This window comes from Salmo salar, chromosome ssa18 (assembly GCF_905237065.1).
Source record: "Salmo salar chromosome ssa18, Ssal_v3.1, whole genome shotgun sequence".
In the NCBI taxonomy this organism is placed as follows: Eukaryota; Metazoa; Chordata; class Actinopteri; order Salmoniformes; family Salmonidae; genus Salmo; species Salmo salar.
The window spans coordinates 64296453-64324442 of record NC_059459.1 but is presented as its reverse complement, the minus strand read 5'-3'; the positions used below and the strand labels follow the sequence as shown (position 1 = coordinate 64324442).

Genomic DNA, 27990 nt, shown 5'->3' with positions numbered 1-27990 from the left:
TAACCCGGACGATGCTGGGCCAATTGTGCGCTGCCCTATGAGAGAGAGAGAGAGAAAAAGAAGGGGTAGTCAGTTTACCCAGCTGAAAGTGCCTGAGGGGTTTTAACTTAACTGTTTTAGAGGTAGACAGATACCTGTTTCATTTCTTCTTTAACCCCTTCAGTAGAGACAACGTTCTGTCAGAGCCAGAAAGGAGCCGTTTTCCTTCAGCTTCCACTCTTTAAGTCTGCAATTAATAGTTACCACACCTGCGTAGATGGCGACAACCATTTCCCGGTGTCTAAATTGATAGATGTAGTTCATGATGTAGATTGTAGATAGATAGACGTACCTTTGTATCTTCGATATCGAGACAAGCTGTTTAGGCTACTTGATCTAGAGGGCCTGTGTACCGTGCCTACATCATTTCACCTCCCTGTTGAGCCTTGTGAAAGGCTGCATGTAAAGGCCTGAATATAACTGTCTGTTGCTTTAACTAAACTGGAAAGGTGACTTCCCAGGTGTGTGTGTGTGTGTGTCAGAGAGAGCGAGAGAGCGAGAGCGAGAGCGAGAGAGCGAGAGCGTGCTTGTAACAGGTGTATCCAAGAAAACAGGTAACCGCTCCTACTTTTGAGAAGCCAGAATATGGTGTGCTAGTGTCAAAGAAACAGAACATCATTTGTGCATTTCACTAGGAATCAATTACTTTGCCAAAACGCAAAAAAAGGAATCGGCAGCACTTTTTACATTGAGAGAGAGTAACTTCCCAAAGGATTTGTTGGAAGAAGATAAGCCAACAACAACAAGCCAGACATGGTCGAATCATACATGTTGGCTAAATCTGAGGATCTATACTACTTTTAGCCTAGACTTTTTTACATTCCTGTCTTGGATTTGACACTGGATGAAAGAAAGTTCACTGTCTGGGATAAGATCATAAACTGAAGTTAAGTGGAAATTGGACCAATGTCACAACAAATTCCAGCATCAGAATAGACCACAAACCTCTAGCTGTCTCCAGATCTATCAAGGCGGGCAGACCACTCCACCGAACCAGGGAGAATGACATCTCACCTGGGTGGACTGACACCACTGCTGTGGATCCTTTGGAGTTTCAGTAAGTTAGTTATTCATGATGTAATGTTTAGACTATGAGAAATAACACTGCAATGGGGCTAAGTAAAGCGCTATAAACAAAATAACACACAATAATGACAACTATATTCAACTAAAGCTCTGCATTTTTATTTTGGTTTATCTGTAGCCCTATGGATTTTGGTAATTGACCTAGCAAGTCGTTTTTTATATAAGTATTTAAATAAGTAGGCTACTGCCAACTTTGGCTCTTGTCCAGCTTCTTGGGTTAGTCTTTGCTGGATTCGATGAACAACACTTGAGGAGTTGTCTGATATTTCAGGAAAAACAGGTTACTGTTGATCAATTTCCCCCTTCATGTCTGTGATTCAGTCTGACTCCTTTCCTGTGCTCGCTTTCTCTCTCTCTCTCTCTCTCTCTCTCTCTCTCTCTCTCTCTCTCTCTCTCGTCTCTCTCTCTGTCTCTCTCTCTCTCTCTCTCGGGATCAGTGAAGGATTGCAGCAGGCGCCTATTGTCCTGTGCTGTATTTATATAAGCTGATGTATAATGACTTTTTAAATGAGGAAAACAAAGACATGGTTTGTGTGAGACAGAGAGAAACAGAGAGCGAGACAGAGCGAGAGAGAGAGAGAGAGAGTGAGAGAGAGAGAGCAACAGAGAGACAGAGAAAGAGAGATAGAGTGACAGAGCAAGACAGCAAGAGAGAGACAGAGAGAGTGTCCCTTATCTTGACAATGTGTATTTAATCTTGCTCAGAGGGGATGAAAGAGAGTCAGTCAGACAGACGGACCGGATGCTGTGTCATAGGTGGAGTGTTATGGCAGTAATGTTGCACAGGCAGATTCCTCAGAAAACCTCAAAGCCTTGCCTGCCCCTACTCAATGTTCACTACTCTGATGTGACACAACAGTAACACACTGTTCACATGGAAAAATACAGCACCTGTCAGCTTGGTAGACAACAAAGTGAACTGGTAAATACAGAAATCATACTAAAGACAATATGTCTGCTGTTTACAAACACACACACACACACACACACACACACACACACACACACACACACACACACACACACACACACACACACACACACACACACACACACACACACACACACACACACACACACACACACACACACACACACACACACACACACACACACACACACACACACACACACACACACACACACACACACACACACTACTAGTTCAACAACAACAAAAGTCACCGTTGAATCAGTACAGCCATATCAAAACAGCTTTTACTATGGGCATATAATAAACTCAGCAACAACAAAAAACGTTCTCTTACTGTCAACTGCGTTTATTTTCAGCAAACTTAACATGTGGAAATATTTGTATGAACATAACAAGATTCAACAACTGAGACAAACTGAACAAGTTCCACAGACATGTGACATTCCTGTCTTGCAGGAAGTCACGCATAGAACGAGCAGTATGGCTGGTGGCATTGTCATGCTGGAGGGTCATGTCAGGATGAGCCTGCAGGAAGGGTACCACATGAGGGAGGAGGATGTCTTCCCTGTAACGCACAGAATTGAGATTGCCTGCAACGACAACAAGCTCAGTCCGATGATGTTGTGACACACCGCCCCAGACCCTTACAGAACCTCCACCTCCAAAACGATCCCGCTCCAGAGTACAGGCCTCGGTGTGACGCTCATTCCTTCGACAATAAACGCGAATCTGACCATCACCCCTGGTGAGACAAAACCGCGACTCGTCAGTGAAGAGCACTTTTTGCCAGTCCTGTCTGGTCCAGCGACGGTGGGTTTGTGCCCAAAGGCGACGTTGTTGCCGGTGATGTCTGGTGAGGACCTGCCTTACAACAGGCCTACAAGCCCTCAGTCCAGCCTCTCTCAGCCTATTGTGGACAGTCTGAGCACTGATGGAGGGATTGTGCGTTCCTGGTGTAACTCGGGCAGTTGTTGTTGCCATCCTGTACCTGTCCCGCAGGTGTGATGTTCGGATGTACCGATCCTCTGCAGGTGTTGTTACACGTGGTCTGCCACTGCGAGGACGATCAGCTGTCCATCCTGTCTCCCTGTAGCTTTGTCTTCGGTGTCTCACAGTACGGACATTGCAATTTATTGCCCTGGCCACATCTGCACTCCTCATGCCTCTTTGCAGCATGCCTAAGGCACGTTCATGCAGATGAGCAGGGATCCTGGGCATCTTTCTTTTGATGTTTTTCAGAGTCAGTAGAAAGGCCTCTTTAGTGTGCTATGTTTTCATAACTGTGACCTTAATTGCCTACCGTCTGTAAGCAGTTAGTGTCTTAATGACCATTCCCCAGATGCATGTTCATTAATTGTTTATGGTTCATTGAACATGCATGGGAAACCGTGTATAAACCCTTTACAATGAAGATCTGTGAAGTTATTTGGATTTTTACGAATTTATCTTTGAAAGAGGGTCCTGGAAAAAGGGCCGTTTCTTTTTTTGCTGAGTTTATGTTATCTGGAACTGGTATCTTTAAGTAAATGTATTATGGGTCTAAAATATAGTCTACATTGAGCAAGATTACAACATATTTACATAACATTTGTATTGGTATTTGGTAGGGTGCATATATGCTTTTTCTGTTACGCTAAGAGTGAGCTGTTTGGCCAAAAAAGAACGCGTTGTTTTAATGATAACAGCAGATGGCAATCAGGCCTTCATTCCATAAGGATTAACAATGTTGTGACTTGGCAAAACAGTGTGCCACTGTAGATGATACAAGATGTCTACATCAAATAGGTCAGTGAGTTTACAGTTCTACCTAAATACACACAGGTGGTGCGTACATACGTGTGTGCATGCGTTTGCAGTCACTGTGTGTGTGTGCACGTGAGTGTGTGTGTGTGTGTGTGTGTGTGTGTGTGTGTGTGTGTGTGTGTGTGTGTGCACGTGAGTGTGTGTGTGTGTGTGTGTGTGTGTGTGTGTGTGTGTGTGTGTGTGTGTGTGTGTGTGTGTGTGTGTGTGTGTGTGTGTGTGTGTGTGTGTGTGTGTGTGTGTGTGTCTCTGGACACTCGGAGGTTCACTAGTGCAACAAGTCAAGAAACATATCCTCACTGACACATCGAATCGCTTGCTCTATGTCCTCCCTCTGACTGCCTCCCTTTCTTCTTTGTGTACTCTTCCTCCCCCCATCTCTTGGCCTCTCTGTCTTCGTTCCAATCACATCTCTCTATATCTCCTATCTTCTCATTCTTTCTGTCGCTCACCCCCTGAAGTATATGAAGGACAGTAAGGAAAGTGTTAGACTACAAATCCTCAGTCATGGTTCCATGCACAGTCTTCCTAATGTCTTTCAACCTCTCATTATCTCTCTCCCCTTGTGTTTTATTGCTATTGTAAATGACGTCAACGATGCCACACACATTTTCCCTAAGGGGACAATAAAGTCAACAAATAAATAACTCTCTCTTTCTCTCTCTCCCCCCTTCCATCTCTCCTTCCCACGCTCTCTCTCCCCCAGTCGCTGTGGTGCAGGGGGACTTTGTGGAGCCCTCTCCCTCGTGCTCCTTAGAGTCCCTGGCTGAGGCTGAGACCCAGCTGCCCTGCCAGTTCAAGGTGGAAGTGGGCCAGGTGGTGGTTCAGGTCTGTAGCATGAGTTACTACAGTACCCATAATGCTCTGTTCAACATATCTGGTTTTATCTTAGAAAAGACGTCCCTAACATAATGGTCTCGTCTCTCATCGTCACAGGTCACCTGGACCAAGGAGAAAGCAGATGGCACCAAGGACCAGATCATCACAGTACACCACACCGACGGACACACAGGTAGGACACACATATAGGTGTTAAAGTACTAAGAGTGTCAACCATCCATCTCTTTATGTATTGGTAGTTCATCTGCTTTGCTAGCACTCGAAGCCTCACAAGTTATATTTAGAGTGGAAGACAAAACCACAGATGCACATTCAATCTAGCTACTCCATCTCTCGCCCCCATATCTCACTTCCTCTCTCTCTCTTTCTAACTCTGTCTTCTTCTCTCTCTCACCCACCCCCCTCTTTATCCTCCCCGTATGACCCCCCCCCCCCTCCTCAATCTCCCCCCTCTCAGAGTTTGGTCAGTACTCGGGGCGTGTGCGGTTCAGCAGCAAGAAACCCACGGTGGACTCATCCCTGATCATCATGAACACTGTGGAGTCAGATGAGGGCAGGTACAACTGTCACATCAGCACCTTCCCCTCGGGGAACTTCGAACGACAGCTGTCACTCACCGTGTGGAGTAAGTTCCTCCCCTTACTTCCCCTTCCTCATTGTATGACTTGGATTTACAGAGTACAATGTCCTGATGACGATGTTTACAGGTGTCAGTTGTAGTATTATTAGCTAAAACAATAGCTCTAGTGGTGATAGTAGTCATGTAAGCCACAACTGTCAGTGTATCCAGCTGTCTTTTTAAGATAACATTTCCTCAAAGTGCTGATCTGAGTTTTTTAATCTACCTAACAGAGTACATTAGATTTCAGCTTGGATCATAAAGTTCATCCTAGTTAAGCGTTTAAGAACTTCCACCCCCTGAAGCATCATGTCACAATGTTCTAGGATCAGCTTAACCTCCAATTAACAACTAAGACCAGTTCTAAGATCACCTCCCCAAGCACTAAGACCAAGGAATAGTTGATTCCTCTGACATTTCACCATTGACCCCCGCAGCCACGCCCATCTCCTCCCTGGACCCTGTGATCCTTGTCGAAGGCCAGTCCTTCCGATTGGCTGCGTCCTGCCGCTCTGTAGCCCGCCCTCCACCCCACCTCTCCTGGGACACAGACCTAACAGGCCAATCACACAACAGGAGTTTGGAGGGTGGTTCAGTCTCCACCCACTTTTCTCTGCATCCCCTGAGGAGTATGGATGGGAAGAGGCTGGACTGTCTGGTGAGGCACCCGGCTCTGAAGGGACCACGCAGGATCACCAACAACCTGGTGGTGCACTGTGAGTTTAGACTTTGCATTAAAAGGTCCAATGCAGCCGTTTTTATCCGAATATCAAATCATTTCAGGGTAACAATTCTAGTGATTATTTTCAATTAAAATCGTCTTAGAAAAGGGCAATTTCTCAAGCAAGACATATTACAAGGGGATTTTTTTGTTGTTGCTGTTATTAGCAGAGAGGTTTGGACCTCTCTTTCTTATTGGTCTATTAACTAATTTATCACATGGTGATGTCACCATGGAAGGCCAAAACTCCAACCCACCAAAACAGGCAGTCTTTTAAAACAGCTCTCACACTAAAAGGGCATTATCATCCTTTTCACAGAATTAGTCCAACCTCAGTGTGGAAAGATATATAAAACACAGGGGAATCTAGTTTTTGACTGCACTGGGCCTTTAACTAGGAATCTAGACGTGAGATTAAATACCATTTTTAATTGTGATACTTCACTACATGTTTATACAGACTTCTATGCCTTCGGTGACTTTTCCGTTTAATACACCCCTCTTTATTTAAAGTCCCTGGTAGAATTCAGAATCTAAAGTAACTTCATTGTAAGCGAACTGTGCTTCTTTCTCACCAGGAAGATCTTTTACGGCAAATTTTTTATCCTGACTTTATTGTTAACGTATGTGATTGTGTATTTCTGTGTATCTGCCAGTTCAAAAGAATGACTTTGATCATGTTCCTCTGTTCTAGATCCTCCCAATGCAGAGATCTCTGGGTTTGATCAGAACTGGTATGCTGGTCTGGAGGAAGCTGCCCTCAGTTGTGTCAGTGGAGGAAACCCCAAACCACAGAGTTTCAGTTGGACCAGGTAACACTTACCTTCCCAACCTACCCTCTATGCCTGCCTGTCTGCCTGTCTGACTCACATCACGTCTGGCTAATCTGTTTTAGTTTGATTTACTGGTAATTCTATTAGTCAGTTATAGTGAGCCAACCGGAGAGTTCAGGAGTTGTTTTTTGTGCTACTTGCCAGGCGGTCATTGTCAATAATAAGGCGATTGACTTGAATCTTGATTGACTTACATGGTTAAAGAGATTCTCCAGTACTTTTGTAAACTTTTTAGCCAGTAGTTGTGAAAGTGGCGCTCACGAGCCAAAAGTGTTCCATTTGTGCAGATGTGTGCACCACGTCATTGCTCTCTATCTCACTCTGCTGTGTGTGCATCTAAAAATGCATATAGTCTAGTCCTGCTTTGTGGCCTTTCGCGAAGGCTCTATGTTACACTGATCGCACTATACATTTTTGTGGGTGTAGATATGGTTGTCCTTGTTCGATTTGATGTCTTTCAGCAATGTTCCTACCGGTGGATTCATCAGTAAATGTACAATCAGACACATTTTTTCCAGTCACTGAAAAACTACAACTTGTGTTTGGACGGTGCTTCGTGCTCTGGCACCCGTCCCTCCCCAAGGCAGGCTTTTTTGAAAAGGAGGTGGACACTAACAACAATCCTTTGGGCAACATTTTAAGGACTGACCAGATGCAATGGCTTCAAGTGATTCCTCTCATCAACACGAATTTGACGATAGAGCATCTATTAGCTAGCAAAGAGGATTCAAAACAAAGACTTGGATTTAGTTAGCGTTAGAAGCTCAGCTACACCCAATGCCAGCACCAAGAGAGCAGATGACAAATACGGTGCCTAGCTAAGTCAGTTATTTTTATGCAAGCCACCTAGCTAACTTTAGTTTATCTATTGAAACTCATATTGTGTATTGCTGGCTAACATTCTACTGTGTTACCAGTGGTGTGCACTCATGGATGCCAAGGTAAACCAGGCTTCCCCAAAAACTGACCTTTAATTCACAAGCGGCTGAATGTACAGTATCTCACCGGAGAAAAAATCTGAGCGAGCGAAACAGCGCCCCTTTGTCTCTGTATGTGTAGGCCAACTATCTGATGCTGTCTGGTCCAAAAGAGTATGAAATTGTTGCCGCCCGTAGCATTGAATGCAAGGGAAGCCAGCGAGTATTTGGCCTCCCTTGATCATTTTTTAAATGAAATAATAGCCAATCAGCATTGAGCTAAACTAAGTGAGCTCAACTCTGAATGGTCCTGGCACACCAAAACAAAGTGTAAAGGGAAGCCAGTTTGGATTTGGCTTCACTCCAATCACATCGAATCGAGAGCATACGTCATTGACAGAAACTCATTGTGCATCTCGTTGTGTTGTTGTCCTCTGGTGGCTAGCTAGCTAGCTAAAATTGGTCCTTTCCTAAATTAGCCATGGATGGAGATAAGGATTTGGACTTGTGGTTTTACTTAATTCTCTGTACTGGCCAATGATTATAACGGCGATTCTGATCCAACCATAAATTCATACATTGTGCCCCTGGCCTGAGAGGATGGAAGTTTAATATGTAGCTAGATGTAGAAGCCTAATATTAACTAGTTAATGTTACCCATGAAAGGACGTTAGGCTAGCGAGCAAGCATTTTAGCCAGGTAGCCTAGGACAACAAAACATTTAAGCATATACTGTATGACAGAGTAGTAGAACGAGAGGAGAGGAGGAGAGGAGGATGACATTGGCATTTCTCTACAAGTAGTGTGAGTCAACATGTTTTTTTTTTTTTTTTTTGCAAAGCACCCCCACGCACACAAATCAGAGCCATGGACAGCCACATTATATTTAGCTTACATTGATTGGACTAAATACTTTTTAGTATCTTTTAGTTCTAACTGTATTGGACTAAGCAGAGGGGATTTGATGATGTTGAAATGTTGAAGTTGAAATAGTGCTGGAATATTGGAGGCAGCTCCTGTTTTCTTAGCGTCTTGCGGTAACTCTCCGTGGTTCTAAATCGATAGTTGTTTAGTAGTCCGAAAATGACGGAAACATTAACTTGCTTGACCATGCTGTAAGTCATGTAACTGCTTGTTCCATGCAATATCCTTTGTGGAGGTTACTCTCTGGCTTTGTGATGAAACAAAGGTGTGGTTGAAATTATTCTGCCACTGTGTCTTCTTATTGTCTCAGCCTTAGGCCTATATATCACGATGGCAAAGCATATGAACTGGTTATAGAGCAAACAATGCAATGGTCACAACACATAGGTTCTAAGATGGCATTTTTTCCCCTGGCTTGTCTTCCACAGTGATTTTACCCACACACCACTACTGTGTGTTACAGTGGGGGGAAATTAAATTATTTTTCTGTTTGCCAACTTAGCTAGGTAGCTAGCTAAGTTAGCTAGCTAAACAACTACCGGTAGCCATATCTATGATTAAAAATAGAAAAGGCTTTACAATCAGATCTTTTGTATCTCAATTGTAAAACCTCTTCTCTTTTTAGTCTTAGATATGGCTAGCTACTAAACAACAAGCTATAACGTTACAACCAGACACCTAAAGCTAGGTTTACCAGCAAATGTTAGTACATGACTGGAGTTCGCTAGATAGTTAGCCTGGCGCCAGCTAACTTATGCGCCATGCCTCACATTTGTAACTTGTCAGCAAACGTGTAACATCAGCAACTGTAAATCATTTTACTAGCTAGCTATGTAACATCATTGATGAGGGTTCACATTGGTTATGATTAACAACATTATAGGCATGATGCAAGATACGATTCCAAACAGATGTAAGTAACAAGTATTGCATATCCAGCGAGCTAGATAGCTAAGTTTACTACCAAACAGCGAGAGAAAAACAATAATACAACAATTCACTGTTGTAAATCTCTAAAACGGAAGCTGGTTTTACGATATTTGGTGTTGGAGGGCCAGTAAGAGGCACCCTTTCCTCTGGTCTAAAAATATATCCCAATGCCCCAGGGCAGTGATTGGGGACATTGCCCTGTGTAGGGTGCCGTCTTTCGGATTGGACATTAAACGGGTGTCCTGACTCTCTGTGGTCACTAAAGATCACATGGCACTTATCGTAAGAGTAGGAGTGTTAACCCCGGTGTCCTGGCTAAATTCCCAAACTCGCCCTCATACCATCACGGTCACCTAATCATCCCCCCTCCTCTCCCCTGTAACTATTCCCCAAGTCGTTGCTGTAAATGAGAATGTGTTCTCAATTAACTTACCTGGTAAAATAAGGTTAAAATAAAACAATAAAAATAATAAATAATATTTGCCTAAGCATGCCTGATAGACATGGCTGTAGGTAGATAATGTCTGCCTACTTACTTAAGCTCATTTGTATGATTTGGTCACTGTGCAAAGGTTGAGTGTTATGCCATATTTCTTTCTATTAGGCTAGATGTTGTTGTACATATAATTTCTGTGCCTTTGCACATGTATGCATGTTCAACTAGTCTACCCTCATATTGACGTTATGCTGGCACGGTTCAACTGTTGTTAAAACTGTACAATAGAGTAGGAGTCTCATAAAATGTCAATCTCCAGTTGCAGGGTGTAACAATCTGTATCTACCGTTCTCTGCACTGTCTCTACACCTGAGACACACTGTACTATACTGAATACTATTTTACCATACAACATTGTTGTTGAACACCCAGTTCTTGAGTTAACATTAAATAGTGTACACTCGCCTGTATTTTAGATTTTGACAAATAAACAAATAAACAATATCTGAATGTCTAGCATCTGTACAGCTGATATAATTATCTTCTATGAATCCATAAGGGCAGACACATTTAAAAGATTGATAGAAAATATCCATATTTATTTTATGTTGGTTCTACATCAGGGCTCTCCAACCCTGTTCCTGGAGAGCTACTGTCCTGTAGGTTTTCACTCCAACCCTAATCTAGCACACGTGATTTTAAAAGAGATAGATGCTGCTTGAAGTAGATGCTGTTTTAATCAGCTTAAAGGACTATAGCTGCGTTTACACAGGCAGCCCAATTCTGATCTTTTTTTCCACTAATTGGTCTTAATCACATCAGATCTTTTTCAGAACTGATCTAATTGGTAAAAAGACCAATTAGTGAAAAAGTATCAGAGTTGGGCTGCCTGTGTAAACGCAGCTATAGTCCTTTAAGCTGATTAAAACCGCATCTATCTCAAGGCCATCAGACAGTTAAATAGTCATCACTAGCCGGCCCCCGCCCAGTACCCCGCCCTGAACTTTAGTCATTGTCACTAGACGGCCACCACCCGGTTACTCTACCATGCACCTTAGAGACTGCTTCCCTATGTACATAGTCATCGAACACTGATCACTTTAATTATGGAACACTGGTCACTTAAAATAATGTTTACATACTGTTTTACCCACTTCATATACATATATAAATGCTGTATTTTAGTCAAGGCCTATCCTTTTTAACTATTGCTGTATATATATACACTATTCTTCAGATATACTACATTTTCTATCAATATACTGTCCATATTGTCTATACATCCCATCACGCCACACATACACATACAAACAGTTGAAGTTGGAAGTTTACATACACTTAGGTTGGAGTCATTAAAACTTGTTTTTCAACCACTCCACAAATTTCTTGTTAACACAACAACACAAGTGTTACTTGACACAAGTAATTTTTCCAACAACTGTTTAGACAGATTATTTAATTTATAATTCACTGAATCACAATTCCAGTGGGTCAGTAGTTTACATACACTAAGTTAACTGTGCCTTTAAACAGCTTGGAAAATTCCAGAAAATGTAATGGCTTTAGAAGCTTCTGATAGGCTAATTGACATCATTTGAGTCAAATGGAGATGTACCTGTGTATGTATTTCAAGGCCTACCTTCAAACTCAGTGCTTCTTTGCTTGACATCATGGGAAAATCAAAACAAATCAGCCAAGACCTCAGAAAAAACATTATAGACCTCCACAAGTCTGGTTCATCCTTGGGAGCAATTTCCAAATGCCTGAAGGTACTACGTTCATCTGTACAAACAATAGTACACAAGTATAAACACCATGGGACCACGCAGCCGTCATACGGCTCAGGAAGGAGACGTGCTCTGTCTCCCAGAGATGAACGTACTTTGGTGCGAAAAGTGCAAATCAATCCCAGAACAACAGCAACCTTGGGAAGATGCTGGAGGAAACAGGTACAAAAGTATCTATATCCACAGTAAAACGAGTCCTACATCGACATAACCTGAAAGGACGCTCAGCAAGGAAGAAGCCACTGCTCCAAGACCGCCATAAAAAAGCAGGACTACGGTTTGCAACTGCACATGGGGACAAAGATCGTACTTTTTGGAGAAATGTCCTCTGGTCTGATGAAACAAAAATAGAACTGTTTGGCCATAATGACCATCGTTATCTTTGGAGGAAAAAGGTGGAAGCTTGCAAGCCGAAGAACATCTTCCCAACCGTGAAGCACGGGGATGGCAGCATCATGTTGTGGGGGTGCTTTGCTGCAGGAGGGACTGGTGCACTTCACAAAATAGATGGCATCATGAGGGAGGAAAATGATGTGGATATATTGACGCAACATCTCAAGACATCAGTCAGGAAGTAAAAGCTTGGTCGCAAATGGGTCTTCCAAATGGACAATGACCCCAAGCATACTTCCAAAGTTGTGGCAAAATGGCTTAAGGACAACAAAGTCAAGGTATTGGAGTGGCCATCACAAAGCCCTGACCTCAATCCTATAGAACATTTGTGGGCAGAACTGAAAAAGCATGTGTGATCAAGGAGGCCTACAAACCTGACTCGGTTACACCAGCTCTGTCAGGAGGAATGGGCCAAAATTCACCCAACTTATTGTGGAAAGCTTGTGGAAGACTACCCAAAACATTTGGCCCAAGTTAAACAATTTAAAGGCAATGCTACCAAATACGAATTGAGTGTATGTAAACTTCTGACCCACTGGGAATGTGATGAAAGAAATAAAAGCTGAAATAAATAATTCTCTCTACTATTATTCTGACATTTCACATTCCTAAAATAAAGGGGTGATCCTAACTGACCTTAGACAGGGAATTCTTACTAGGATTAAATGTCAGGAATTGTGAAGAACTGAGTTTAAATGTATTTTGCTAAGGTGTATGTAATCTTCCGACTTCAACTGTACATACATACTGTACATACAGTCCATTCTGAAAGTATTCAGACCCCTTAACCTTTTCCAAATTTTGTTACGTTACAGCCTTATTTTAAAATGGATTAAATTGTTTTCCCCCCTCATCAATCTACATGCAATACTCCATAATGACAAAGCAAAAGCAGGTTTTTAGATTTATTTGCAAATATATGAAAAATACAAAACTGAAATTTACATAAGCATTCAGACCCTTTACTCAGCACTACCTTTGGCAGTGACTACAGCCTCGAGTGTTCTTGGTTATGATGCTATAAGCTTGGCACACCTGTATTTGGGGAGTTTCTCCCATTCTTCTCTGCAGATCCTTTTAAGCTCTGTCAGGTTGGATGGGAAGTGTCGATGCACAGCTATTTTCAGGTCTCTCCAGAGATGTTCCATTGGGTTCAATTCTGAGCTCTGGCTGGACCACTCAAGGACATTTATAAACTTGTCCCGAAGCCAATCCTGCATTGTCTTGGTTGTGTACTTAGGGTCATTGTCTTGTTGAAAGGTAAACCTTCGCCCCAGTCTGAGATCCTGAGCACTCTGCAGAATGCTGTGGTAGCCATGCTGGTTAAGTGTGCCTTGAATTCTAAATAAATCACTGACAGTGTCATCAGCAAAGCACCCCCACACCTCCTGCTCATTGCTTCACGGTGGGAACCACACATGCGGAGATCATCCGTTCACCAACTCTGTCTCACAAAGACACGACGGTTGGAACCAAAAATCTCAAATTTGGACTCATCAGACCAAAGGACAGATTTCCACAGGTTTAATGTCCATTGCTCGTGTTTCTAGGCCCAAGCAAGTCTCTTCTTCTTATTGGTGTCTTTTAGTAGTTGTTTCTTTGCAGCAATTTGACCTTGAAGGCCTGATTCACAGTCTCCTCTGAACAGTTGATGTAGAGATGTGTCTGTTACTTGAACTCTGTGAAGCATGTATTTGGGCTGCAATCTGAGGTGCAGTTAATTATTTGATTTCTGAGGCTGGTAACTCTAATGAACTTATCCTCTGCAGCAGAGGTAAATCTGGGTCTTCCTTTCCTGTGGCGGTCCTCATGAGAGACAGTTTCATCATATCACTTGATCGTTTTTGCAACTGCACTTGAATTTTTTTTTTAAGTTCTTGAAATGTTCCATATTGACTGACCTTCATGTCTTAAAGTAATGATGGACTGTCATTTCTCTTTGCTTATTTGAGCTGTTCTTGCAATAATATGGACTTGGTCTTTTACCAAATAGGGCTATCTTCTGTATACCAACCCTACCTTGTCACAACCTAACTGATTGGCTCAAACTCATTAAGGAAAGAAATTCCACAAATTAACTTTTAACAAGGCACACCTGTTAATTGAAATGCATTCCAGGTGACTACCTCATGAAGCTGGTTGAGAGAATGCCAAGAGTTCAACAGTACTCTTGGCATTCAAACTAGAACCATGAGAGAGAATCTGGTACTTACAGGTATCCAGGAGAAAGAAGGGGAAGTTCCTGAATCTGTAGTTAGAGAGTTCCTCCTTATAGCACTTCAAATCCCACGTGAAGCTATCGACACAATCCAACTTGAACGTGTGTACACCGCTTCGGACAGAGAGCCCAAAGGTATGAACGCCCAATCGTTGCCAAATTTGCTTCATTTAACGATAAAATAATGGTTAAAATCCTGGGTAAAAGACTTGCTGGGACCAAAATTGGCATGAATGATCAGTTTCCGAAGGAAATTGCAGAACGGCGTAAAGTTCTGTATCCAATTTTCAAAGAAAATAGATTAAAAGGGAAACGAGTAGCTCTCGTCGTTGATAAACTATATATTGATAACCAGTTGTTCAGAGATACAAAGACTACTCCATGGTTATTTTAAAAAATTACAAAGTTCTCATAGATGAGGAAAACAATACAATTAAAAAAATAGCTTTTGTATACATCTTCACATATAACTAATTGGAACACACAAGCACTAATTCAACATGGTGAAGATAAAAACTAAGTAAACAGAAGGCGCAGTATGTGTGGATGGTGGGTGTGTTTATCTTTTTATTTTATTTGTTATGTTTGGGAAAGTTGAGTGAGTGAGTAATGAAATGGTTGCATATCCCAGAACCAATGTATTGCTGTGAGCCGGGGTATGAGAGGGCTTTCAATGTTGTTCAGATGATGGATATACTTTTATAATGAATTATACGTCTTATTTATTTATTTATTGTCCTATCATGGTGGAACAGTTTTAAAATAAATTATACATTTAATTGATTTATTGTCCTATCATGGGGAACTACATTTTTTAAATAAATTATATCTCATTATTTATTTATGATCCTAATTTAATGCTACGGTCCACAACCCTATACCCTGGACACCCACCTGAATGACCCAGATACTAAGGACAAGTCCCTAACTGTTTTATGGGCCTGCTGTAAGCGGTCTCTATGCAGCCAAAATACAGTCAGAGACCAAGAGCAGCACTGCCCCCTCAAGATTCTGAGCCCGCTTGGCAGGGTTGGTCCTGCAAAGCCAAAGCCCCCTAAAGGGAGAGCATACCACACCAGGAAATTCTCAAAGCTTCTAATGAGAACCTTGACGACCTTGTACCTAGACGGTGGGGATTCCGGTGGGGTGCCCCCACCCAGGCAGTGGCAGTGCTGGCAACACTAGCTGCAGTAACCCATGTGGAGGGGGTCACACTCGGACATTCAGAGAGGGGGCATATTATTGTGACCCTGGTGGCACAAAATCAAAAGTCTGACTGCATGGAGATGCTTGGGAATATGGTCAATACGGGTGACCGTATTGTGGGTGTTTCAGGGAAAAGTTGTACATTTGACCTCCATCATCTAGGATGTGACAATGGTTAATAAAATCTCTCAATTTCTGCCCATTTTTTGCACGGTCTTGCAGGCCTTCTAATGCAGCTGCAACTGTAAGTGCATTTGTAAATCAAGACCTTTCTTGAGTTGGGCTCTGGGATGGTGCAACTGTTGAGAATGTGAGCTTATGGTTGTGTGGGGGGAAAGGGTTGAGTGTGTGTGGGTGTATGTGTGTATCCCACAACTGTTGCGAAGGAGTAAAAGATGTTAGGGACAATAGAGGATCATCCACAGTTATATATAATACAAATCGAGGTGAGGGCGATGGAAATGCATTTGGCGGTTGATTTACTTCTGTTCTGTAAATGGCACTGTGTGCTCTTTTCAAAGGATGGATCCCAGTCTGTTCAGGGCTATGGGATACAGGGGGTCGGGGTGGTCTGCCGGGCATTGAGATGACAATCCAACTAGGGATGAGGAAGGCTTTTAGCGGGTGGAATAGTAGGGACCAATTGGAGGTTTACTTAGTAGCAATGCAAATATCATGGTACAGCTATATAAACACTCAATCATCATGTTACTTTTTAATGGTACGTTTCCAAACATATATTTTCATAAATAGAATTTAAAGTTGTGTCTCATTGTGGTAAGTGGTGAAATAAGTGTAGCCAGTTACAATTGTAATGGCCTAGCAGATAATAAGAAAAGACGATCAGTATTTACCTGGTTAAAAGAGAAGGAATATAATATCTATTGTTTACAGGAAATCCATTCAACAATTTTAGATGAAGTTTTGTGGAAAAAGAACTGGGGGGGCGAAATATATTTCTCCCATGGGCAAAGAAATTCAAAAGGGGTGATGGTTTTAATTAACAGTAATTTTGATCCAAATGTGAAAATTGTCCAAACACATTATCAAGGTAGATGGATTATTTTAAATATGTTATTGGACAATAAACAGATATGGCTTATTAACCTATATGGTCCGAATAATGATGATCCAAGCTTCTTTGAAAATATATATAAGAATTTATCAACTCCACAAGCAACACTAGACTCTATTATTATGGTGGGAGATTTTAATACGGTCTTAAATACCTCTATGGACCGGAAAGGAAATCACACTACAAACTATCACCCTCAAGCACTTAAGGAAATCATGAATGTCATGGATATATTGGAATTAGTGGATATATGGAGACTTAAATACCCTGACCTAGTGAGATATACATGGCGGAGGCTTAATCAAGCTATTTGTCTTGACTACTTTCTTATGCCATTCTCTCTGGCACCAAAAGTTTAAAAAGTGTTGATAGGGGACAGAATGCGGTCGGATCATCACATAATTGGCATATATATTACTCTTGCAGAATTTCCACGTGGGCGAGGATATTGGAAATTTAATCAAAGCCTACTAGATGATAAAATGTTTAGAACTAGGACAGAAGAATTTATAACGGACTTATTCAGACATAACATAGGTACAGCAGATCCCCTTATTGTATGGGACACTTTTAAGTGTGCCTTTAGAGGCCATGCAATTCAGTACTCATCTATAAAACAAAAGCAATTTAGATCACAAGAGTCCATATTAACAAAGGAAATTGAAGGACTAACAGTACAGTTAGATAGCAATAAAAACGGTACCATAGAGGCACAGAACAAGTTAGAGGAAAAACAAAAAGAAATGGAGGAACTTATTCAAGAAAGATCTAGTGTAATATATTATAAAAATAAAGCGAACTGGATGGAATATGGGGAAAAATGCACCAAATTCTTTTTCAATCTTCAATACAGAAATGCTACCAAAAATGTTTTATTAAAACTTGTTACAAATGATGAAGTCACGCATGATTCACCAAATGATATTTTGAAAGAGGAAGTAAAGTACTTTAAGAATATGTTTTCGTTTCAGGCTCCTCCATCTCCACTAACTGAAACTAATTGTATGGATTTTTTTACTAATAATAATAATGTAAAATTAACATCTGTACAGAAAGACTCATGTGAAGGCCATATTACAGAGGAGGAACTGCTTGATGCAATTGGGGCCTTTAAGGATGGGAAAACTCCAGGGCTGGATGGCATACCAGTGGAAGTATACAAAACCTTTTTTTTTATATACTCAAAGGACCATTATCAGCATGTTTTAACCACTCCTATATAAATGGTAGATTATCAGACACACAACAAGAAGGTCTGATATCATTATTACTGAAACAGGACCCAAGTGTTATAAAGATCCAGTCCATTTAAAACAAATTGGAGACCTCTTACACTTCAGTGTTGTGATACAAAATCCTAGCAAAATGCTTGGCGCATAGAATTAAAAAAGTATTGTCAGATATTATTCATCATAATCAGACAGGTTTTTTACATGGACCATACATTGGAGATAATAAGACAAGTACTGGAAACAATTGAATACTATGAAATATCGGGGACACCAGGCCTGGTTTTCATAGCTGATTTTGAAAGGGCTTTTGATAAAGTACGACTGGAGTTTATATATAAATGCCTAGAATATTTCAATTTTGGGGAATATCTTATAAAATGGGTTAAAGTTATGTATAGTAACCCTAGGTGTAAAATAGTAAATAATAGCTACATCTCAGAAAGTTTTAAACTATCTAGAGGAGTAAAACAAGGTTGTCCACTATCAGCATATCTATTTATTATTGCCATCGAAATGTTAGCTGTTAAGATTAGATCAACCAATAATATTAAGGGATTAGAAATCCGTGGTTTAAAAACTATGGTGTCATTGTACGCCGATGATTCATATTTTCTTTTAAAACCACAATTGGAGTCTCTCCACGGCCTCATAGAGGATCTAGATACTTTTTCTATCCTCTCTGGATTAAAACCAAATGATGTGTACTATATTACGTATTGGATCACAAAAAAATGCACATTTTACATTACCATGTAGTTTACCACTTAAATGGTCTGACGGAGATGTGGACATACTCGGTATACAAATCCCAAAAGAAAGAAATGATCTCACTTCAATCAATTTTTATAGAAAGTTAGCAAAAATAGATAAGATCTTGCTACCATGGTAAGGAAAATACCTGTCTATTTGTGGAAAAATCACCCTGATTAACTCTTTAGTCATATCACAGTTTACCTATTTGCTTATGGTTTTGCCTACACCTAGTGACCTGCTTTTTAAATTATATGAACAAAAAAGATAAAATTTTATTTGGAACGGCAAGCCAGATAAAATTAGAAGGGCCTATTTATATAACGAATATGAATTTGGAGGGCAGAAATGATTAAATATTAAAGCATTAGACCTCTCACTAAAGGCATCAGTCATACCAAAGTTATACTTAAATCCAAACTGGTTTTTCTAGTAAATTGGTACGAATGTCTCATCCTATGTTCAAGGGCCTTTTTCCCTTTATTCAGATTACACCTGCCCAATTTCGGTTGTTTGAAAAGGAAATAATCTCCAAAATATCTTTATTTGTTAAACAAGCCTTAGAAGGTTGGTTGCAATTTCAGTTTAATCCACCTGAAAAGACAGAACAAATAATACAACAAATATTGTGGTTAAATTCAAATATAGTAATCGATAAAAAAACTATTTTTCAAATACATTTTTATAAAAGGTATAATTTTAGTGAATGATATTATAAATAGGACTGGTGGAGTGATATCACACATGCAGCTAACACAGACATATGGAAATGTCTGCTCTACCCAAAATTACAATCAATTAATTGCAGCATTACCACAAAAATGGAAGAGGCAAGTAGAAGGGGAAAAAGTAAGGAACTTGTATGTCGGCCCTGTATTAAAGAACATAAATGGTTAAAGAAAAGTGTGATAAATAAAAACATATACCAATTTCATTTAAGGACCAAAAAACTGACAGCTGTGCCATATAAATTGCAAAATAGTTGGGAAGAGATTTTCGATGTACCCATTCCATGGCACAAGGTTTATGAATTGCTATGCAAAACAACGCCGGATTCAAAACTTCTAATTTTTCAATTTAAATTACTATACAAAATTCTTGCAACTAATAGAATGTTATATATATGGGGGATATAATCTTCCCAGATCTGCAGATTCTGCTGTGAGGAGGCAGAGTCATTAGATCATTTATTTTGGCATTGTCCATATGTAGCTCGTTTTTGGTCACAGGTCCAGGAATGGCTGAAGAATTGCAACATTTGCCTAGAACTAATGCTGCAGATAGCAATACGGGGTGATTTGAAAAGCCATAGTCAATTAATCAATAAAATAATTATTATTTTAGCAAAAATGTTTATTTTTAATTTACAATCTGCAGAAGCTATGAGAATAGAAAGGTTCAAATGTTTTGTGAAGCATCACAGCACAGTTGAAAAATATATGGCAAATAGAAATCCGAAATGGATGATGTTGAGAGATAGATGGGAGGGGTTGAATGGAGCTGATGGGTGGGACTAATAACAAGATAAACAATGTAAAACATACAGGGTCTGTAAAATGTATATAGGTTCAGAACTTTTGTGAAATAGCACAGTTGCAAATAGAAATCAAACTGGATGGACATCAGAAATAGAGGAAGGACTAAAAACAAACAAAAAATAACTATTGTAAAATAGACTGTGTCTGTAAAATGTGTATAAGATGAATAAATTGAAGGTAAAAGCCAAAGTGTTTATTAGTTTACTCCAATTGTGGGATCAGTGGTAGGGTTTGCGGGGAATAATAATAAAGAGATATTCTTTAAAAAAGTATGTATGTCTATATAGGTATGTGTATGTATAGATGTGTATATGTATGCATGCGTGTATGGATATATATATATATTTACCCCAAAAATATATGGGGGATTGGAAATGATGCAGACAATTACATTGATGGAAGCAATATTCTTTCCGCAATATTAAGCTGATCCACCCCTAAAAAAAAAAAACTAAACATTTAAAAAAAAATGAAAAAGAGTTCAACAGGTTTGTGGCACCTTATTTTGGGAGGACGGGCTCGTGGTAATGGCTGGAGCGGAATTAGTGGAGTGGTATCAAATACATCAAACACATGGTTTGATGCCATTCCATTTATTCCGTTCCAGCCATTATTATGAGCCGTCCTCCCCTCTGCAGGCTCCACTGATATACTCTGGACTCCGACATTGCTCATCCTAATATTTCAATATTTCTTAATTCCATTCTTTTACTTTTTAGATTTGTGTGTATTGTTGTGTGTTGTTAGATATTACTGCACTGTTGGAGCTTGAAACAAACATTTTGCTACACCTGCAATAACATCTGCTAAATATGTGTATGCGACCAATGCAATTTGATTTTCTTTATCAGGCTTTGGTACACTGACTCTTTGTGCTTATGGCGATGGGCTTGTCCTGTCTGCGGTGAACGGCCAGCTAGATAAGACTCTGCCAAAAGTGGTGTAGGGCTTCTTAACCACCAACTGTTTGGTCCTCTTGAAGAAGATTTGCTGGTACTGCACGTCTCCTGGAAAGATATGGTTGTGGTCTTAGCATTTGCCTCCGCTTTGGGGTATTTTTCAGCAGGGCACTGTGAAATGACTCCAGATAACCTGAGTTTTACAAAAAGAAAAGGTAAAAAGAGAAGAGGTGTAGACTAAATTGATTACATGGTCTGGAAGGTATTCTGTGGTCCTCATGCTACCTCTAACCCCATAACACTAACACAAACCCTACAAAACACTACCCAATTAATGTTTACACCATGCTTACTGGAAATTGAGCTATTTTAGACATCAGCTTGTAAATATTTTGGTCAATTTACTTTCACCTTGTGCAGAGCTTGGGGTTGGAAGCACATCTTGGTGGAAGGAGATTCTGCACCACAGGAGTTTGGTGGCAACTTAATTGGGGAGGATAGGCTTGTGGCAATGACTGGAGCGGAATTTTTGGAATGGTTTCAAATACATCAAACACAGGGTTTGATGCCATTCCATTTGCGCTGTTTCAGCCATTATTATGAGCCGTCCTCCCCTCAGTAGCCTCCACTGTTCTGTACCACATACAAGAAAATACACAACAATACACAATTTAACCACTCCACTAATTGTATTGATCTCTATTAGACTGGCTAGCTAAACATACCTAACATGGTCATTTCAATATTGTCGGCTTGCTGTTATCTAACTAGTGTCACAAAATTGACAGCAAGATTGCTAGCCAGCTGAGACTGGCTGAGAACCAACCATAGACATCCACCATTGCTACCAACAGTTAGCTGTATGGACAAATCGAGTTTTAGTAACGGAGTGTTTTCCAGACAAGGGTGGAATATATGGCTACCAAATTGAGATACTTTATTTGGTAACATTAGCTATCTTACGTTAGCTAACGTCAGTCAAAGATAGAACGAATAAACAAACATGTTAACTCTGCTGAAGGTAGCTGCCAGTCTAGCAGTGACCACCATGGCATAGGCGAAATTGATTGACAGCGTGTATACTGAAAGATACTGTAGATAGCCATATGATTTAGCTGATGGCTTTCAGAGTTCAATACAAGACTGTAATGTTAGCTAGCTAATTTATCCGGCTAGCAAGCTAGCTAACGTTAGGTTACCTCTAATTGAGAATCTTCTGTTTTGTTCTGAAGGAGCAAAAAAATTATGGTATCGCATCACTTCTCAGCTGTCGTCGAAATGGATTCCCCATCAGTTCAGCCTGAAAATCCCCTTGATAATCTTTGGTCACCGCATCATTCTTGATAGCCGCAAGCCACTGGCAGAATCAGGGTGAGTCTTGTAGGTAGACTGGTGAAAGATGACGCTTGTTTGTAATTAGGACAGACAGGCATAGAACATCACAAGGGCATGAGTACAAACAGTGAAAAATAAACGTTTTCTAAAAAAAAACAATCTTGCCTAGAGAAGTTCTGAGATTACTGTGTGTTGGTCGTTCGAAGTAAACAACGCCATTATTCAGGTTTTTGTGCACGCCGTATCAGTATTCACTATGAATGCCGGACTTTGAGGTTCACTATGACCAGACCAATACACAAGGAGTCGAAACTTCCCGATTCTACCAGTAAAATGAAAATGTTCTAGCTTGTAGTTTGGATACATGTGATGTTTATGATAAAAATTAATGTTGTTAATATAGTAATGACTATATGCCAGGGTGAAATACCCCTTCAATAATTACCAAAGTTCTCGGAGCATGTAGTACAGTGGAGGCTGCTGAGGGGAGGACAGCTCATAATAATGGATGGAACAGCGGGGATGGAATGGCATCAAACAATGTGTTGGATGTATTTGACCATTCCATTGAGTCAGCTCAAGCCATTACCACGATCCCGCCCTCCCCAATTAAGGTGCCACCAACCTCCTGTGAGGTTTTTAAATAAAGGTTAGATAAATAGTAATACACTTTTGGTTCAGGGACAGTTTAAATGGAACATCTATCTCAGATATATTGTCATTCACGGTGATGATTGCAGACAGTGCTATAGTAATTCAATGAAGGCAGAGAGAGCTGACTGAAGTTCTTGTGGTTTTTCACTTGAGTAATTTTTCTGGCAGCTTTTGGAAGACATCCTGCTGTTAGGTGGATTAAACCATTCTAGGGTGTGGTAGAGGGTGGAGGTAGAACGAACCATCCATTGAAAATGAATAATTCTTAATAAAATTACAGATAGGCCTTTAGGGAAAGTGTCTCGTGTGTCAGGCTGTATGTCTGGTTAGATTTATAGAAGTTATGATTGAGTATGATTAATGATGTTTTCTATATTTTTATATGTGTGGTTTACTAGATCGTGTGAGACATTTGTCACCAAGTCTTAAGCTGTTAGTCACATGAACACACCTACAGTAAGGTGTGTTTGTGTGTGAGTAACACAGATATATACCACACACACACAATGACTCACCTCTATCTCACTTTTATACTTAAGACAGATCTCTTTTTTACATTCAATCTCTCCTTACTTGATCACAAACTTTCGTACTCACCCTAACACACACACCATGGTTGTTGCCCGTTGCAGTGGGCAAACCAGTTTGCTTCTTTGTACTTGTCAGTGCAAAGCAGCAGCAGAAGTAATAACCCTGCTGTCATAGTGTCGTGTTGCAGCTTGTGCAAGGTCAGACAGGGTAAACAGTTTCACAAGAAGGAGGGAGGGAGATAAAGGGAAGAGTGTGGGACAAGAAAAGGAGGGATGAAAGACAAGGAACTGGGAAAGGGGAAGAAGGAGTGAGGAAGTATGGGGGTAAGGAATTGGATTTGTTTGGAACATTATCATGCTGTGTGATCTATATCTATATGCAAAACTGTACGGTTCCTGTTTCTGGTTCCTCCTGCTCAAATGGGCGTATGTTCAAAAGGTCCAAAACACGGCTCAAAGCTATAGAGTAGTGGTCAGAAATAAGCCATTTTAATGAATTTGTTGCGCCCACAAATTCTGAGTCATGTTTTTCTTTATATCACTGTAGTGGTCCTGTGATATTTCAGGGAAGTGTTGTTCGTGATCCATAGTCAATAGTATTTTGGCCTGTGTTGCTATGATATTCAGGTTAGTGTTGTTGTTTTGAATGTGATGTTTTGTGTGTTACTGATGGGTGTGTTAAAGGGGTGCATTCAGGTTCAATTAAGTACCTTGTGGTGTTGTTGGGCGTTTATAGAGTCATGGCATTCAGACCATTATTGTAAGATATAAACTGTACTGTTCTGTTAAACCCAATGTTAAGTGCTATAGTATTTCTGTTATGTGCAGAAAGGGCGGAGACTTACCAGAGGGTGTGACCACAGGGAATGGATCCTTGCTGTTTAATAGGCCCCTCGTCCTGACGGACGCTGGCATCTACCAATGTGTGGCCATGAACTCTGTGGGGGCGGATAACGCAGAGGTGGAAATCACTGTGACAGGTAGGTTGGGCTATCACTCATATTAGAGAGCGATATTGAATGAGTAATAATTGTCTTACTTTAGTCCTGGATATATATGTTGTATTTTATTTTTCATTTATTTTTGTATCCTAAAACAAAATTCTGTAAAATACCTTTGTTTTGTTAAACAAAGAAGTTTAGCTAACAACGGCAGTTTATACAATCACACATACAGTATGTTCACATTTTCAAAATGATGTGTATTTCTGTATCTCTTTGAATATGACATCACTTCCTATTGTCCCTCTCCCTCAGAGTTGCCTCAGGAGCAGGCGTCGTTCGACAGTCTCCTGATGATAATAGTGGGAGGAGTGGCCGGAGTACTGCTTCTAGTCATGATCATCATAGTCATCTCTGTGACCCGTCACCACAAACGCAAGAACAAGAAACTGTCGAGGGAACTCACTGTGAGGAAGTATGTTTTCAAACTTTACAGTAACTCCCCTAAAATCGTTATAGAATCTAAATGATAAATGTTACACCGAAATAGTAATTCCGAATATCTAACAATGCCTCTGTCTCTCAGGGAGGAGATCAGTACTCTCTCCAGACAGGCATCTTTCAGAAAAATGAACTCAGTCAGTATGGACACTAGAGGACAGGTAAGATATTAAATCACCATATACCATATCTTACAGTATGTGGCAGTGGAGGCTGGTGGGAGGAGCTATAGGAGGATGGGCTCATTATAATGGCTGGAATGAAAGAAATGGAACAGAGTCAAACATATTTATGGTTTTCATATGTTTGATATCGTTCTATTTATTCCATTCCAGCCATTACAATGAGCCCGTCCTCCTATAGCTCCTCCAACTAGCCTCCACTGGTCTGTGGTCTAGGCATGCTGTCATTCTGTAAATAAATACTAGCACTTCCATGAGCGTTATCTATTTGCCTGAAGTTAATATGGTCATTTTTTTCTCTCTCTCCCTCACTCTATGTCCCCGTCTCATTATCTCCCCCCTCCCTCTCTTTCTGTTATTTTAGACAGAGGAGAATATCCCTCTCAGAGTGGAGGGGACACTGCGGACCAGTCTGTCCTCTGTAGGGGTCAGTCTCCATTTCACTCTTTCTCTGCATGTGAGGGAGACATCCGATTTAGCCTCCAGATGCATGGCCGCTAAGTTCTGAGCTCCGCAGGGCAGGCAAATCTCATTCTAATTTAAACATTTATATAATTAAATTAAATGCAAGGAGCTTATTTTCTTTAAATAACATTTATGTGAAAAGAAAAGTAGTGCATCTTACATACCGTATATTCATTATACTTTATACTAATTATACTTTGTTATTAAAACTTCATGCTTTCCCTCCATCTTATTTTCTGGGACTCCTGCTTCGGATGCTATCTTAAATCAGACTCTTCAGTGGAAAATGTGTTTAAAGTTCTCTATTTCTCCCTTTCCTTCACACACAGGAGCAAGGGCGCATTAGGGAGAGTCGATCTACTCTGGTAGGGGGCGGGGGGCTAGACTACCTGGGTCGACCTGTTCTGTACAATTCTTCACGAAGAGGGAGGGAGAGCAGAGCCATGGACAGAGAGGAGGAGAACAGACTTAGGGTGGAGTCAAATGTGCAGAATAGCACCATGTCTTTGGTAAGTGTGTGTGTGTGTGTGTGTGTGTGTGTGTGTGTGTGTGTGTGTGTGTGTGTGTGTGTGTGTGTGTGTGTGTGTGTGTGTGTGTGTGTGTGTGTAAAAATCAGTGAAATTTCTATAAATTCAGTTTTGTCAAAAAATCATGGTTGGAATTTCTGGTGCAACACTAGACATGAGGCATCATGAATGGCCTACTCAATTTCTTGTAAACCTTTTAAACTCATAGGTTTAGTAGAGATTGCTAGAGATACTCAAATGATCTATAGTTATTGATGAGCCGTATTTTCCTTTATCTAACCACATATTTACCACTGTCTCACAGGCAAACCATCTCCACCCCCCTCTCCAACCCTCTCCCTTCCCAATGGAACAGTCCATCGAGCTGCTGAGGTCCCTGAACGGTAGTGCCATCATCCCAACGGAGTGGGGTTTACATATACGGCAGGGGCCCGGTAGCAGGAACACCCACTCCCCTCTCAGTTGCAACAACCCTCCCATCACAGACGACGAAGACGAGGAGGATGAAGGTGTGGAGGGGGAGTGGGAGACGTGCCCCAGGATGAGTCCGTTGGATCAGGGGAGGTCAGAAGACCAGGACAGCAAGACCAACAGTTCTCAGATCTCAGAAGTAGAATGTGGACTCAACCCTCACTTCCAGCAGAACAATGGAACGTTGAGACCCAAACCGCTCCCCAAATACCGGCCCAATGGCATCCTCCTCACCTCATCACCACACGCCTCCTTCATCCACAAGGCCCAGATTGTATAGAGCGGTAGGGCTAGGTAAGGGCAGGTGACATATTATACGATGAGGCACACTTTGCTATACAACACCACTCTAAACAGTGTTTTGTATGTGATTGGTTGTGACTGTTTGGGATACGAGGTCGTTGGTGGCATACCTCGGTGGCAGCCAGTTGACCTACTTTTCACTTCTGAAATATACCTCCACCTTCACCTCAACCGCTCAGACATTTATGATCAGCAAATAAAGCTTCCGATTCAAGAAAGACTCCTTGGCGTAGAGATACAAATAATGTCAGTTTGGACATAGACCAAAGTAGTCATTGATCTTGTATAAATCACTGTAGAAGCACATGAATGTCAGGTTGGACATAGACAGACCAAAGTAGTCTTTGTATCACAGCAATAACGATCACTCCAGGCCCAGGAAGCATCAAACTGAGAGGAACTAAAAGACTGCCGTGCTTTATTATTGTATAGTTTTTTTGCTACTACGACTTGGTGACAGGACTAAGGTGCAAGATTAGAATATCAACTACGCACCAATAGCGCCTGCCTAGTGGAATCCATGTTGGCGAACTTCCACCCTCCTTCCTTCTAGATGAGGATACAACCTGTACTGTTCTGTTCACCCTAAGATGGAGTCCATCTTTTTAACTTGAGTTTATCTGGAGATACCCCTCCTTGCCATGAAACTTGGGTGTGCACAAACTTTGAACTCGCTGTAGTCTAAGATGTCAAAAGCTGAAGACTGCATTTTAGACAAAAGGTTAAAAAAGAATCTTACACCTGAGCACAGTGAGAGCCTATGTGTAAATCTACTAGAAGTGGGAAAAAGTATTGTTCTTCTATTTTCTTACGCTACAGACATTTAGACAAGATAACTGCAATATGCCTTTGTTTGTATGAATACAGTAAAAATAGTCTTTGCTTTGTAGGCCAAAATAGTATT

General features: G+C 40.8%; 1 protein-coding gene and 1 long non-coding RNA gene across 5 annotated transcripts; one reads left to right on the top strand and one right to left on the bottom strand.

Annotated features, from left to right (window-relative positions):
* The first annotated feature begins 94 nt into the window (after positions 1-94).
* LOC106577661 (nectin-4) lies at positions 95-27986 on the top strand. Its single transcript, XM_014155978.2, has 12 exons — positions 95-1096; positions 4566-4687; positions 4796-4871; positions 5157-5324; positions 5756-6034; positions 6734-6851; positions 24525-24676; positions 24953-25112; positions 25224-25299; positions 25685-25747; positions 26115-26294; positions 26617-27986. Exons 1-12 carry the CDS (start codon positions 1042-1044, stop codon positions 27061-27063), a joined length of 1896 nt encoding a protein of 631 aa, XP_014011453.1. The 5' UTR covers positions 95-1041; the 3' UTR covers positions 27064-27986.
* LOC106577662 (uncharacterized) lies at positions 21122-23887 on the bottom strand. Of its 4 annotated transcripts, none has more exons than XR_001322184.2 (4): positions 23764-23887; positions 22377-22566; positions 21589-21810; positions 21122-21370 (listed from the first exon to the last, which is right to left on the bottom strand). It is a non-coding gene; the product is annotated as an uncharacterized lncRNA (long non-coding RNA). The 4 variants fall into 4 exon arrangements; XR_001322182.2 differs by lacking the exon at positions 23764-23887 and adding an exon at positions 22958-23082 and having other exon boundaries at positions 22377-22582; XR_001322183.2 differs by lacking the exon at positions 23764-23887 and adding an exon at positions 22958-23054.
* Positions 27987-27990: the final 4 nt, after the last annotated feature.

Excerpts from the sequence above, each read along its gene's own strand:
- LOC106577661 (XM_014155978.2), top strand. The coding sequence starts at position 1,042 with ATGACATCTCACCTGGGTGGACTGACACCACTGCTGTGGATCCTTTGG. Across the intron at positions 1,097-4,565 it reads GTGGATCCTTTGGAGTTTCA|TCGCTGTGGTGCAGGGGGAC; the intron begins GTAAGTTAGTTA and ends TCTCTCCCCCAG. Across the intron at positions 25,748-26,114 it reads CCAGTCTGTCCTCTGTAGGG|GAGCAAGGGCGCATTAGGGA; the intron begins GTCAGTCTCCAT and ends CTTCACACACAG.